This window comes from Oryzias latipes, chromosome 5 (genome assembly GCF_002234675.1).
Source record: "Oryzias latipes chromosome 5, ASM223467v1".
In the NCBI taxonomy this organism is placed as follows: Eukaryota; Metazoa; Chordata; class Actinopteri; order Beloniformes; family Adrianichthyidae; genus Oryzias; species Oryzias latipes.
In genome coordinates, this window is record NC_019863.2 from 1,454,082 (window position 1) to 1,468,536 (window position 14,455).

The following is a 14,455-nucleotide window of genomic DNA, read 5'->3' on the forward strand; positions in this document are numbered from 1 at the left end:
TGATTTTAGTATCCATGGCAACAGAACCACATCATTAATCTCCTCCCTCCATGCTTAATACATTTGTGTGTTATCAACCTCTTTGGCACAGGAGAAAGACTCATTTGGAAAGATTAAAGAATTTAAATATGTATAAATTACCGATAGTAACTTTAGCAAAAAAATATATAATGTACTCAATGTAAATGTAAACACTTGACCCACAACAAGTAAACCAGTTAATAAATAAATAACTCAGACAGTTAGATTCTTTTGTTCACATCTTAAAGCTTTTGTTGTGACTTCCTTGTGGAATTAATCAGCCAGCCCCCTTTTTAGGAGAGACGCTGTTATCAAAGTTCTGATCGAAATTTGGTGTTAGTGTTTTAGAATTGTATTTCTTTGTGTTAGCATTGTATTTTATTGTTTTCTATCTGTAAGGCCACCTTGGGTGTCTAGAAAGGCGCCATATAAATAAAATTCACTTAGTAAAAAATAAAAGTCTATGAATTTGTTAGGGAGGGGTTAAAAAGTTAAAAACATCTACAAATCAAGAAAAAGTTTATATTTTTCAAAAACCTATTTATGAAAAGTAACAAGATGAATACATATTTACTGAACAGATGAATGAATCAACAGAGAACAGCAATGACCACAGAGGTTAACGACAGTCTGCGCTTGGTTTTAACAAACAACGTACAGTTTTGTTGTACACTATGTGATAATACTAATGCCTACAAAAAAATAACTAAATTCCTTTGAATTTGTTGGCACTGAAAATCACCAAACCTTTAGTGTTTGATGGAACAAGCAGCAGACAGTGAAGGGAAAAGAGAGACATTAACCTGCAGATAGCACACTCTATTGGCCAACATACGGGATCCTTTTTGCTTTGCTGTGAATTTCAGTAAATTAGTCAGAGTTCATCGTTATCTCAAACAAACAGTATATTTAAATTTAAATATTTGTGGCAGAAAAATGTCATAGTTTTAAGAGTTTTTCTTTTTTTCACAGCAAAAGGGTTGTTTCATTCCAACGTTAAAGTTGCTGGTTTCACTGTTTCAATGCATCCTCCCACTAGGAGTAATGCATTAATCCAAACCATTGTCCATAAAGCTGCGTACTTTTATGAGTTTACTCTTTAAACCAGGCATGTCCAAAGTCTGGCCCACATTCAAATTTTTGCAGTCCCGCAGGCTCCTGTCATGAAATCCTTTAAATGTGGCACTCAGCAATTTCTAAAAACTGTTTGATTTTTTGATTGTGGTTGGCTAAATTCCATCATAAACACTGTCATACGACCCTTCTGTGACACTTTCGAGCTCCTTTCTCAAATGTTGACAGTAAATCAAAAAGAAAAAATTACAGTGAAGGTTACCGCTTCCAGAAAAAGTGGAAATTTATAGACTTTTTCATTTAAATGTGTGTGCCTAACATGCCAACAGACTGAGCCTGTTATGAAGGAGTTTAATGTAAGAGAAACTACCAGACGAGACATGCTAACAATGTAACTGGGAATGAAGAGTGCAAAAAATTTAGGTTAAAACGTTTTTAAAACTATTTATGCTCTATGTAAAAAAATCAAAAAAATGTAATTGCAATACATGTTCAGTAAACAGTTCATTTCTTTTTTATGTTGTCAAAATAGTTCAAAGACTGTGAAACATGAAACATTTTCACCTCAACCAAATCTGAGCCTCTTTGCAAAACGTTTGGACCCCCCCCCCCCCCCCCACACACACACACACATGAAATGATTAACAACAGCGCCGTTTTTTTTAACCTTTTTGGTAAAATGCATCTTTACAATATTATCTGTGATTGTGATTCTGGTATGAGATTCTCAGCAAATGAACTTCTTCAAGTACATTTTGGTGGGAATGTTTGTAACTGTGCATTGTTTTATTCAATCGTGATTCCGTCTTTGCTTATAGTTAAATTAGTCATTTTTATATCATTAGTTATCTTTATGATTAACCTGAGCTGGCAAAGGTGTGGCTAAACATCTGTAAACATCCTGACATTTAACTGCCATGAAATCCTTCTGAGATTGACCGGAACACGTTCTTTGTTATTTTTTGTTATTTTAATCCTTTAATTCATCCATTTCTTTAAAATCCAACATTGACAATTAGATATTGATTGTACATGTTGGGATGTGTCGCTGACAAAAATATCCAGTCTGGTCTTGATAGTTTCCCTTTGAAAAGAAACAAAGACCTCCCTGGTGGGATCTAAGAGGTCTGAACAAGCTGCTGAAAGACAAACCGCCTTCTTATCCATTACAACAAAAAATGAAACATTGTTTTTTAGAAGCAGTTGTCTAACCCAGTAGCAGCCAGCAGGCCTCACTGAGCATTTCTGTTTTGGTTTTCTGTCATTAAGCTCATCTTGTAATTAGAAATAATAAATACTTTGGAGCCCCACCAGAGGGTGGTAGATGTCTGTAACAAATCTTCCCCTAACCTAAAAAAAACACAAAAGTCTGGTAGAGACATAATTGAACATTTTGGCAAAAAAAAAAAAAAAGTTCAACCATAGTTTATCAGATTTTATCATTTACAAAAACTGAAGTAATTTTCTTTTAAAACATAATAGAGTATTTAAAGTCTAAAATACTACGTTTATGTACTACTGTAATAATTCAAAAACTGCACAGTAAGAGTACCCAAATCTTTGTGAGGAGGTAGCGTTGTTGTGTGCATCACTATAATGTTTGTACTAATGCATAACTACAGCAGATAAGGCATTTTAGGATGCAAACAGAAAGCAGAGATGATCACGTTTCATGATCTGTTGTAAACTGTATAATGGGAGCGGGGGGGGGGGGGGGCTCCATGGGCAGCGCGTGCTTCAGCGACACTGCTGCCTGCTTCCAATCTAGGGCCCGTGCCGACCTGAGCCGCTAGCTGGCCTTAGATGGCAGAAAGACTTTGCGCTCAGTGGATTTCCGCGCGCATGTGCAGTGACGTATCTATAAGAGGATATTCGATTGGCCGTTCTGCCTGTCAATCAAGGGACGTATTTCACCGTGACGATGAGGATTCACTGACAGATGTTTTTTTTAACCCTTGTGCTATCATAGATGACCCCCCTCCCTTCCATTGACGTGTTCTCCCTACCATGACAAAGGTGGATAAAGGTGGAAAGATTTCATGTAATCCATGGACACCAGTGAAGATCACAAATCATTGAAGAAAAAAGGTTCAGAGCTCTGTCTAGTGGGTCTAGATGACCCAACTCCCAATGTTAATGTGCCTAGGATAGCACAAGGGCTAAATACATACGTGTTTTGGTTATTTATCTTTGAGGTCTTGCGATCTACCCACACTTTGACATATTGAGCACCCCTGCTCTAAACTAACTGTTTAGCGTCCCTTTAATTGTTTATTTCTTCAAGGAATTGGTTATAAAATGTAGCTCTTGGCTTTGCTATGTTTTGACAGTGTTAGACATTCGCTGGGACATCCAGTTCTAGAAAATGTTATATTTATCTTGACCAGTTTAATCAATGTACACACTGTGTACATTCTGTAAAGAGTATCAGTGAAGAAACCTCTAGAATCCAAGAGTGCTGGACCTCTTTGGGATATTTGATAACAACAAAAATAAGACTTCAGTTCCTGCTATGCAATTTACACAGATTTATTGAAAAAAATTCCCTCCTTTCATTTGTCCCACAAACACACACACACACAAACAAACACACACAGTATTAGGAACTGCTCCCATTTCCAAAAACCCAAAAGTCAATCTCACTAACGTCCCACTTTATCCATGGCTGACCACTGCAGTACAGCATGTTTGCCACAAGAGTGAAAAAGACTCAGTGGCATAAAAATCCATGTACAGAAAATCCGTGTGGTTTGCAGGGCCTGTAAATGTTTTCAGAACCAGGTGCAGGCAGAGGAATATTAAATAGTAGTGTAGCACTTGGATTGTGATGCTAAATCAAGCCGTAGACTAAAAGTAATCGAACACTTGAAGGACAAATATTTGCCTTTCTGCTCTCCAGCCTCCTTTTCTCTCCTCCTGAAGAGACACACAGTCCCTCTGCTTGGCTTGCTGTTGGTGAGGAGGCGCTTTACAGTGCACTGTACAATGTGAGCCTGCTGGGAACACACTGCTGACTCAGCCCAGGCCACTGCATTCATCTATCTGCACTGCAGTGCTGTCTCTGCTTACCCCCTCACATTCATCCACAGCGTGCCACACACACACACAGCAAGGGAGAGAGAGAGGGGGGGGGGTGCACTCACGCACACACCTGCCATCTTAGTGATGTTGGACCAAGGCACGCCCAAAACCAGAAATTATCTTAGACGTTTATTTTTTTGTTTGTTTGAGTTGAAATAATTTTGCTGCTTTAAGTTGGAAAAAAAAAAGCAAACTTGAATTTTTAAAAGGCTAAAACTGCAAAAACGGAACAACAAACAGAGACAGAGCATTTATCACTCTTAAAACACTTGGGTTACTTCTTCTGCATAATTATTGGGTTATTCATGTTTCAGGCAATATTAATTTTTGGGTTATATATTTTAACCCAATTAATGTTTTTTCTTGAGTTAAAATAACAGAAAAAGTTTGTCCCTTTGAACCTCAGAGTTGGGTTAAAACAACCCCAAAAACGACATCAGCCAGGAAGACAACTGGAAGGCTGCTTTATTGGTTGGAAATAGGTTCGTGCTCAAATGAAGACATTCGTTCACTGGTTGTCTTTAATTTGTCCCATGTGGTTGTGCAACATGTGTCTTCTTTCTGACTTTGTTAGTGGCAAAAGAATAGTGACAGTCAAAAGATCGTTCCATCAACTTATTTTTAGATATAAAAATCAAATCAGTCATGCGTCAAAAGAAAAAAGTGAACTAACATCTGGAAATCAATAAAAGGGTATAAAACAAAAGGCAAGCTGTTTCTCTGTTAGCCCATTAGCCAGCAACAAGGAAACACATTGAGAGCACGTACTAACATGACTTTACACGGTGTTAGTCTGCTAACACTATGCTATGAGTTTTTAGTCGGAGGTCATTCTTCTTCATCCTTTTCGTCGTGCTCTGTTTTGATTCGCTCTGTGGGTGATGAGGTCATCACTGCTGATTCCACTAAATAGAAAGCTAAAAAGGCACGTGCCGTTAAGAGATATTGCACAGTTAACAAACACACAGACACTTTAAAACAACTTAACCTTAAATCATTTGACATATACTATTAAAAGTGACTGTGAAATCAAAGATCATTTCCTCCTTTGGGAGACAGAGGGTTTCAGCTGCAGCAAGCAAAGCTTCATCACACAAAGTGGTTTGAGGTCCACAGGCAACACCTGGGAACCAGCAGCATCACGTCTGTCTTTTCGTTTGCAACAGAGGAAATTACAAGCCAGACAACTTCACACAGGTACAGAAAGGTATGCTGGTTGTGCAATCCTCTCACCAAGGCAGACTCCACAGTCCACAGCAAGCAGCCAGTACAACTCCATGCACTGTACGCTCAAACCCAGGATGCCAAAGTGCCGAGCAGGCTTGGTTTTGGTTTTTCTCCTAACGTACCACCCAAAGAAAGAACACAAGTTTACCTTCACCTCGATGCACGGAGTGGACAGGAGAGTTACATACATTATTCTAAAAGAAATACATATATTTATATACATATATTATATATATATATATATATATATATATAATATATATATATATATATATATATATATATATATATATATATATATATATATATATATATATATATATATATATATATATATATATATATATATATATATATATATATATATATATATACATGTTTGTGTGTGTGGAGGAATATATATATATATATATATATATATATATATATATGTGGAACATAGTTCTGTATATGTGCGGGTTGATTCATAAAGTTTCTAAATACTTTTCCATTTTTTAAATAAAGAAATGTTTAGCTTACTGTGATGTTTTGAGAAAAGTGACCCCCCAAGAAAAGAAATCTACCCCCCCTCTTAACAGCGCATCACAGCCTAACAAGTGTGACAAGGGACATCAGCTGGAAGCCATTCTATTTAGGTTTATTAAGTGTTACATTATTAGCTGTAGTTTTTAAGGTAATCCATAATTATAAAAAACTACACATGCTGTTAAAACAATATAATACAATATTTATAGTTTCTTAAAAAGTCCAGTCTTAGCTTTTGCAACTTGTGCCTTGCGTTCACTTATTCTTTTAACCAAATGAATGACAAATTCATTTTTAAAATAGGATTTTTTTTACATGTCACACCAATGGTGTACAGAAATCTGGGAGAGAAGGAATGGTGGTGGATTTTAGCTTCTCATCAATCAGTTTTATTTGGTTCAAGTTCAAACCCACACTGACTCTGAACATCTCATGCAGCAACTGGACCTTGAAAATGGTTGAGGGCATTATTCATCAACAGGAAAAGTGACATCACTGCACAACAGGAGATGCAAAAGGTCGAATGGGGTGCTCAGGCTCACAGTACCAATAAAACACATCCAGTGCTCAGTAGGGTATTTGGTAATTGTAATGCAGTGGAGCATCATGAGGACGAATGGTACAGAAGAGGCTCATTGCGCTTGTTTTTTGCTCAGTTCTGAAATTTGGGGCCTTTGCTCAACCCAACAAATCCCAGTTCCGCTGTGATTGCTGTTGTTTCTGTGACTGCTTACTCTCAAAGACCATCAGCAGTGTTGGTGTTTCACTGAGACGCCTCCAGCCCTATGAGTCCAGGAATTCAAAGCAGTAACTGTCACATTTACCCAGCCAGGATCACTGTTTACCTGAATCCCATTAAAAAAAGGAAAACATGACTTCAGAAACACTGGCATCACAATCATTTGCATTTTCTTGCAGAGCTGATCTATAATATCTCCTGAGAAAAAGAGAATTTTTCAAGCATTGCATACATTTTTAATGTCTCTGTCTGATAACAACAGCAAACAATAGAAAAGAAAAGAAAACAAACTAAATAAGTAGAATGGGCAGGGCGAACTTCAGCCACGCCAATTTATAGGCAAAAGGGCAACAAGGGGTAACAAGGAAGATCTCTTTGGCTTCTCCACATTCAATGTTCTCATCAACCATTTCATGACTTCTTGCTAAAACAGGACACCAGTGAAATCTGATTCAACTTCCACAAGACCACTTCCCTTACAACCTGATAAAACTGAAAATCCTTGAATTTGTAACATAGAAAATAAATATATATATATATGTTTACTTGCAGGTAAAACAGGTCAAAGAAGTAACAGAAAAAAGAATTTAACTCTTCTCAGCCCTTTCAAAAAGGTCTATCCACCCTCACAGAAACGTTAAGAAAATGGATGGTCTACCAAAGCTGTGAACTCCACCAAAAGCACTGATAGCTCGACTCCTCCCATGACCAATCACACAAAGAAAAGTCAAGGCAGATGGTATGGAAAGTTACATAGGTGGATTCAAAGTACAAATGTAAGCTTTTAAGTTCTGTGCCCCTAAAAATAACAAAGTCTCGGATGGAAACAGGCAGCTTTGTCTTTACTTCTCACAATAAAAAAACACCAGCAAAGAAAGCAGTCGATGCGTCTTCTGTCTGCCTGCAGGGACAATCGCATCCATGACTTGTGTCAAAGCGATGAACCAACTATGTCATCGGCTTCATCCGGCCAACCTGCTGCTAATTCAGTTGAGCAAATAACTATGATCTTCCAAATTCTGTGAAAAAGTCTCAGTCGTACAGTTGAGCCACCAGCGTGGTCTTGGTATTAGTGTCTTGTGGACTATGCATGCAAGATTTTTGATCAAAACATGCCATCATGCAAGTCATTTTTATGCATTGAACAAGCACATTATTTATGTATTTGTTTGGAAATCTTTCTGAGTAAATGTAAGCCCTTGGCCCAAGTTGACTCCAAAATAAACAGACCTTTTTTGTTGGTGTGAAACATAAAGAAACATAAGGATCAATAAATAGACAAACAAATAAACGTTTCGATGTGTAGGTTACAAATCAGTGGAGGAGTTAAGTGACTGTTGGATACAGTTTTTTTCTTTTTCTTATTTATCAATTGCATTTCTGCTGCTAAAATAAACATTTTCTAGCATTAAATAAAAAAAAGTTGAAACACTTTCTGTCTTTGACTCACCAGTGGACACTGTGTTTGCCCACAGAGGACGCCACTTGCACATCTGTACATTGCAGTGCTCAGTGACACAAAAACTCGCCAGCTGCTTTGAGAGACATTTTTTTAACATGAAGCAGCTCACGTGTTTTACTTTAACAACACTTTCTTCCACGGGAATATGTTCCTTTTCATCCGGGCACTGATTTCTTTTCTTACCATCTCTTTAGATAGAGTCACTTTTCCTTATCTGTAGACGGATGGAAGGAAAGCACCTTTTCCTGGTCTGTTTCCTTTTTGCAAGATCAGCAGTCTAGCTAGAAGAATGTAACACAGTATGCTGATTATATTTGGTTTGACCAAAAGTCCTGGGTTCTCGTGCTTTTACAGACCACGCTGCTTCCTTCTGCATTGATAAAGTCTGTAAACAAAATTATTGGAGACTATTTTTTCAGACTTGCAATGAAATAATCTGTACATCTGTGTGAGTGATATTCCTCCCGCTTTGCATGAGATTACAATTCAATAACCTTTGCTGTTGTTACTGCGGTTGTCTAACATTTAGATTCCCTTATGTCTTTTTGGTTTCTTCCTTTCTCTTTCCTCCCTTCTTTGCCCTCGTTGTTGTCGTCCTGTTTTTCCTTGTCAGGTTTGGTTACGCTTTCATAAGAGGGCAGCGAGGCTGTTGAAGGAGTGCCCTCCTTCTTGTCTTGTTCCTGATTGTTACCGCCATTCTCCATGGTGTTACTGACTGGTTTGCGCTTACAGACAAACCCACGTCGGGCCAAGTAGGAGCGGTACGCCCTCTGGATGATCCTGGCTGACATATCCTCCTGCTTCCGCCTCAGGGTGGTAGTAATTGGCTCATAGGAGACCTTGGAAGGATTCGCTGCAACAAAGCGTTCCTCCATTTGTTGCCTTAGCATGTCCAACTCCCCGCTGTCACCCAGCACACGCTTGGTGAAAGCGAACAAGATGTCCAGGCAGTGGATGCGGTCTCCACTCACCATGGGCATGTCCATGGCGATCAGCTCAATGGTGTTTGGTTTGGGGACGCGGAGCGGGTGTTCAAGTGCATCAGCAAAGTCAGACAGCTTGGAATAGGTGATGAACTGGGACGCATCAGGGTCAAACTTCTCCCAAATTTCATAAAAGGTCTCAAAGTCATCCTCACTGAGCGGGTCAGCGCTCTCCTCTGTGGCCACACTGAAGTTCTCCAAGATGATGGCAATATACATGTTGACCACAATGAGGAATGATATTATGATGTACATTACAAAGAAGAAAATGCCCACTGAGGGGTTGCCACAGTCTCCAGTGGCAGGGGTGCCAGCGTTCTCCAAAAGAGGATCGCAGTCAGGAGGGTAGTTAAGAATGGGCAGGAGCAGGCCGTCCCAGCCAGCGGACGTGGTGATCATGAACAGGATGATCATGCTGTTGCCAAAGGTCTCAAAATTATACATGTCGTCTATTCCAGCCCCGTGTTTTACATAGCCAAAGTTGGACATGCCAAAAATGGAGAAAATGAACATGACTAGGAACAGCAGAAGGCCGATGTTGAACAAGGCAGGAAGTGACATCATGAGGGCAAACAGCAGAGTTCTGATTCCTTTGGCCCCCTTGATGAGACGGAGGATTCTGCCGATTCGGGCCAGACGGATCACCCTGAAGAGAGTCGGCGACACAAAGTATTTCTCTATCAGGTCGGCCAGAAACATCCCTGAAGTTAGGAAGACACAAAAGAGAAAAAGTGTTGAGTTAAGACACAGGAAATGTCCAGAATTCCAAAAATCAGCAGTTTTCTACACAATCTTGGTTTAATCTTGATAGCAGGGGTCACCGACGCTTGGTTGCCTACGAGGACCACTTAAAACCCCCAAAAGGCTTGCTTTAAAAAAATCACAGATTACAATGGAGTTCAATATAATTTTTTACAGTTTCAGTCATGTTTGGAACAAATGGGGAATGAAGCGCACTTCCCGCTAATGCACACCTGCCGCATGCTTCGTTTAAACCAATTGTCCGTTCACACCGAACCCACTGCGTGAGTCAAATTCCAGCTCACCGTCTTCATTTTAACATGCGTCAAAGTTGCTGCTTGACGTTTGTCCAGAAGTGAGTTAATCTGAATCTGTGTGGGAGGAGCTTCTGTCAAAAGCTTTTCTCTACTTTATCATGGAGGACATGGATGATGAGAGATCACATTTATTTAGCCGCTGCTCCTCTGTAACCAGTGGGAGGAGCTTAATAGCAGCAGGGGACACAGTGAAAGAATGTAAAGTAGTAAATTCTGTCATTCCCTGATTCTCTAACTTTGTTCAAATATAATTTTGTTTTTTTTCTTCAAGATGCAAAGTATCAGTGCATTGCAGACTTTTTTCACAAGGCCTCCCACCTACATAGTAAAGGATCAGACAAATAGCAGAGACTAGTTATTAAACTAACAGCATTAAGCTAAATATGTTGCACATAATGCTTAATTTTCATTCACTAGGTGTTAAAAAAACTCAAAAACTTGTTCTGACAAGAAGATTCATGATTTCCTTGGCTTAAAAAATGTTAGAAGTGATTTTTTTTACCACCAATTTAACTAGTGTCCCTCCTGACTTTCAAATGTTTGAGCAGATAAACAGAAAGAAATCCATGTTTCATGTTTATACGGGTTTTGCTTGTCGTTACTGTTGTGTAAATCATTAATTTGAATTATGGAAAATATTTACAATTGATATGTGAGCCATCAATTCATAGTGTTAAAATAATTACTGCTAGTTATTGTTATTAATATAATAGCTATTACTATATTAGTCTGTGGTTTTTTGGGGGTAAATTTGCAGTAGAGAGGTCCAGCGTAACCCTTTGAACTGCTCAGACTGCTCAGCCCTCATCCTCCAAAAGATTGGTGATCCCTGCTTCATAATTCAGTTTACTCATTTTTCTGATATTGTGTTTTGTTTTGATAATAATCCTCTGTGAAACAAAGTCAAATGTCAGATTTTGTTTATGTTTACTTTAGAGTCTAAGCTCATTAATTTTTCCGTTTTGTTAAATGTAATTATTTAAATTATATATAAAGTGTAAGCAGTGAAAAGCTGCTTTGAAGTGTTGCTTACCGGTGAGTTTTGTGGGGCTTCCTTTGTTAAAGTACCACCTGGTGCAGATAATGCTCTATATTGTGTTTACTAAAGCCCAGATCAGCCCTCCCCCTCTATTCTTTGGACTAATAAGACCTACCCACGATTGACAGGATGACCACCACCACGTCAAAGATGTTCCAGCCGTTGGTGAAGTAGTAGTGACGGAGCGCGAAGAGCTTTAGCACAAACTCGCAGGTGAAGACCACGATGAAGATGAAGTTGATCCAGTACAGCACAACCTCGGTTTCATCTGACTGGTCGTCTGTCTCCACCATCATGGTGACCATGTTGAGGCAGATGAGCATCATGATGGAAATATCAAACACCTGCTGGGTCACAAAGTCGAACACCATGCCCTGGATTTTGTTCTGAGGAGAAAATCAAGTCACAGATTGTTGACTGTTATGTCGCCCTCAAAAAACAACAATTTTTGTGTACTGGTACAGAAAGCAACGGGGTTTACTTGTGGCCTGGGTATCGGTTTTTGAGGTTTCTTCGACCCCAGTTTTTTCATTGCGTTGTAGTATTTCTTTTGTTCTTCAGTCATGAAGATGTCCTGACCTCCAAAGTAAAGTGAGAAATACAGTTTGGTTACAATCTGTCCACAGCATTGTATGCTGAAGGAACATTGATTAAAAACATTTCTACATTTGTAAATATATAAAAGTCTAATGTTTCTTATTTATAAGGATCATTATATACTGTTCATTTTAGGACATTCCCAAGTGTCAGTTATCCAGGAAAAAGTCTCTAAACATTTAGTCCCAACTGAAATGACTTTATGCTCTAAACCCAACTGCTTAATCAGGGTATAACTCAAGTGTCACTCGTTCTCATCTGGAGCCCACTACAAAGCACCACAATTCTTATCTTTTTCTTCTGTTGATTGAAGTTATCAATGATGACACCAATGAAGAGGTTCAGGGTGAAGAATGAGCCAAAGATGATGAATATGACGAAATAGATGTACATGTACAAGTTGTCCTCATAGATGGGCTGATCTTCAACCTGAAAAAATGCCGACAATAAAAGTAGTTTGCAACACGTAACAAAAAGGAGTCCAAAATTGCCAGAAATCAGACGTAGGCACCTACGTTTCTAGAATCTATAGCTGCATACATAATGTCCATCCAGCCCTTAAAAGTTGCCTGTTAACAGGTCACAGTATGAGGCAAAGTGTTCAAAATCTTTCTTTTTCAACAAATATTTAATGTCTGAACCACAGATGAAAGCATCTTACCACTTGTAGCAATGCCAGGTATCCTGCTCCCACATTGTCAAAGTTTATCTTGACATTTTTCCATCGGACTTCAGTGAAATTATCGTTTATGAGTGCAAGACACTGCGTTTTGTTGTTCACTACTTCCGGTTGAAACAACTCCTCAGCTGTCTCATTGAAACAGTAATAGTACTTTCCAGCAAACAGGTTGACACCCATGATGCTGAAGATGAGCCAGAAGATGAGGCACACCAGCAGCACATTCATAATGGAGGGAATGGCCCCCACCAAGGCGTTCACCACCACCTGAGGAGAGCAGCCAGGAAACAACAGTCATTTTGCAGTCCTACACCTGCTGCACAGCGCTGTTCACAGGTGAGAACATCAACACACACTCACGTGGAAATGCACATTTTTTTCATCAGGTTTTTCTTTTTTGAACGTCATTAATTTGATTTAAATAAAGTCTATAAGAGTGTAACAACCCTCAGCAGCTAAATAACAAACAACATTACAAACTTCAACTGAGATTTGTTTAAGGAGTTTAGGAATTTCTTTCATTAGATTTGTTTGGTTGGAATCAGCAACCACGACAATAGAGTTTTGTCTTTTCTGTATGCGAGTAATGAGATTTGAACTATCTGATATGTGAGACACACAGTGGAGGATTTGTAGATCAGACACTGCTATCCTTAATGTTTGCATTAGGCAGTCTTGGAGCAAAAATGTTACACCCCCCCCCATATACTGTAAAACTCACAGTGGGGGGGTGGGGGGGGGGGTGGCACACAGCTGGTACATAGTAAAAATGAGTTTTGGACATAGTGAACCTCCGCCACATAAAAAAAAAGGAAACATCACAGTGGGAGAAACCATCAAAAAAACAGTGGGTCTAATTTCTCTTCTGGAGCTCTTCTTCTTTCTCTTTCGGCTTTTCCCATCAGGGGTCGCCACAGCGAATCATCCTTTTCCACCTCACTCTATCATGGACATCTTCTACCCTAACATTAGCCAACTTCATGTCCTCTGTTAAGACATCCATGTATCTCCTCTTTGGCCGTCCTCTTGCCCTCCTGCCAGGCAGCTCCATCTCCAACATCCTTCTACCAATATATCCACTATCCCTCCTCTGAACATGTCCAAACCATCTCAGTCTGGCTTCTCTGACTTTGTCGCTGACACAGGCAACATGAGCCGTCCCTCTGATGTACTCGTTCCTTATCCTGTCTAACCTGGTCACTCCTAAGGAGAACCTCAACATCTTCATCTCCGCTACCTCCATCTCAGCCTCTTGTCTCTGTCTCACTGCTACCGTCTCTAACCCATAGAGCAGAGCTGGTCTCACCACTGTCTTGTACACCTTTCCTTTGAGTCTTGCTGGCACTCTTCTGTCACACAACACTCCTGACACTTTCCTCCAACCGCTCCAACCTGCCTGCACTCGCCTCTTCACCTCTTTTCCACAATCCCCATCACACTGAACTATTGACCCCAAGTACTTAAACTCCTGCACCTTCTTCACCTCAGTCCCCTGTAACCTAACGCTTCTACCTTGATCCCTCTCGTTCAGACACATGTATTCTGTCTTACTACGACTGACCTTCATACCTCTTCTTTCCAGAGCAAACCTCCACCTCTCTAGCTGTTCCTCCACCTGCTCTCTACTCTCACTGCAAATTACAATGTCATCCGCAAACATCATTGTCCAGGGAGATTCCTGTCTTACCTCGTCTGTCAGCCTGTCCATCAGCATAGCAAACAAAAAAGGACTCAAAGCTGATCCTTGGTGTAGTCCCACCTCCACCTTGAACTCCTCTGTCTGACCTACAGCACATCTCACCACCGTCATATTTCTCTCATACATGTCCTGAACTACTCTGACATACTTTTCTGCCACTCCAGACGACCTCATACAGTACCACAGCTCCTCCCTCGGCACCCTGTCATACGCCTTCTCTAAATCTACGAACACACAATGCAGCTCCTTCTGACCTTCTCTGTACTTTTCC

The 14,455-nt window shown here is 39.7% G+C and overlaps 1 protein-coding gene across 7 annotated transcripts in view; it reads right to left on the reverse strand.

The window, feature by feature from the left end:
- Nucleotides 1-6,024: 6,024 nt before the first annotated feature.
- The window catches only part of LOC101174811 (sodium channel protein type 8 subunit alpha), a 53,613-nt gene continuing 45,182 nt past the window's right edge, over nucleotides 6,025-14,455 (reverse strand). For all 7 annotated transcript variants that reach the window (XM_023954701.1, XM_023954703.1, XM_023954702.1 and 4 more), the window contains exons 23-28: nucleotides 12,468-12,752; nucleotides 12,322-12,375; nucleotides 12,098-12,235; nucleotides 11,691-11,795; nucleotides 11,325-11,595; nucleotides 6,025-9,813 (exon numbers count right to left, since the gene is read on the reverse strand). In XM_023954701.1, coding sequence (XP_023810469.1) covers nucleotides 8,648-9,813; nucleotides 11,325-11,595; nucleotides 11,691-11,795; nucleotides 12,098-12,235; nucleotides 12,322-12,375; nucleotides 12,468-12,752 — 2,019 coding nt within the window. In that variant the 3' untranslated portion in view covers nucleotides 6,025-8,647. The remainder of the gene's footprint in view (nucleotides 9,814-11,324; nucleotides 11,596-11,690; nucleotides 11,796-12,097; nucleotides 12,236-12,321; nucleotides 12,376-12,467; nucleotides 12,753-14,455) is intronic.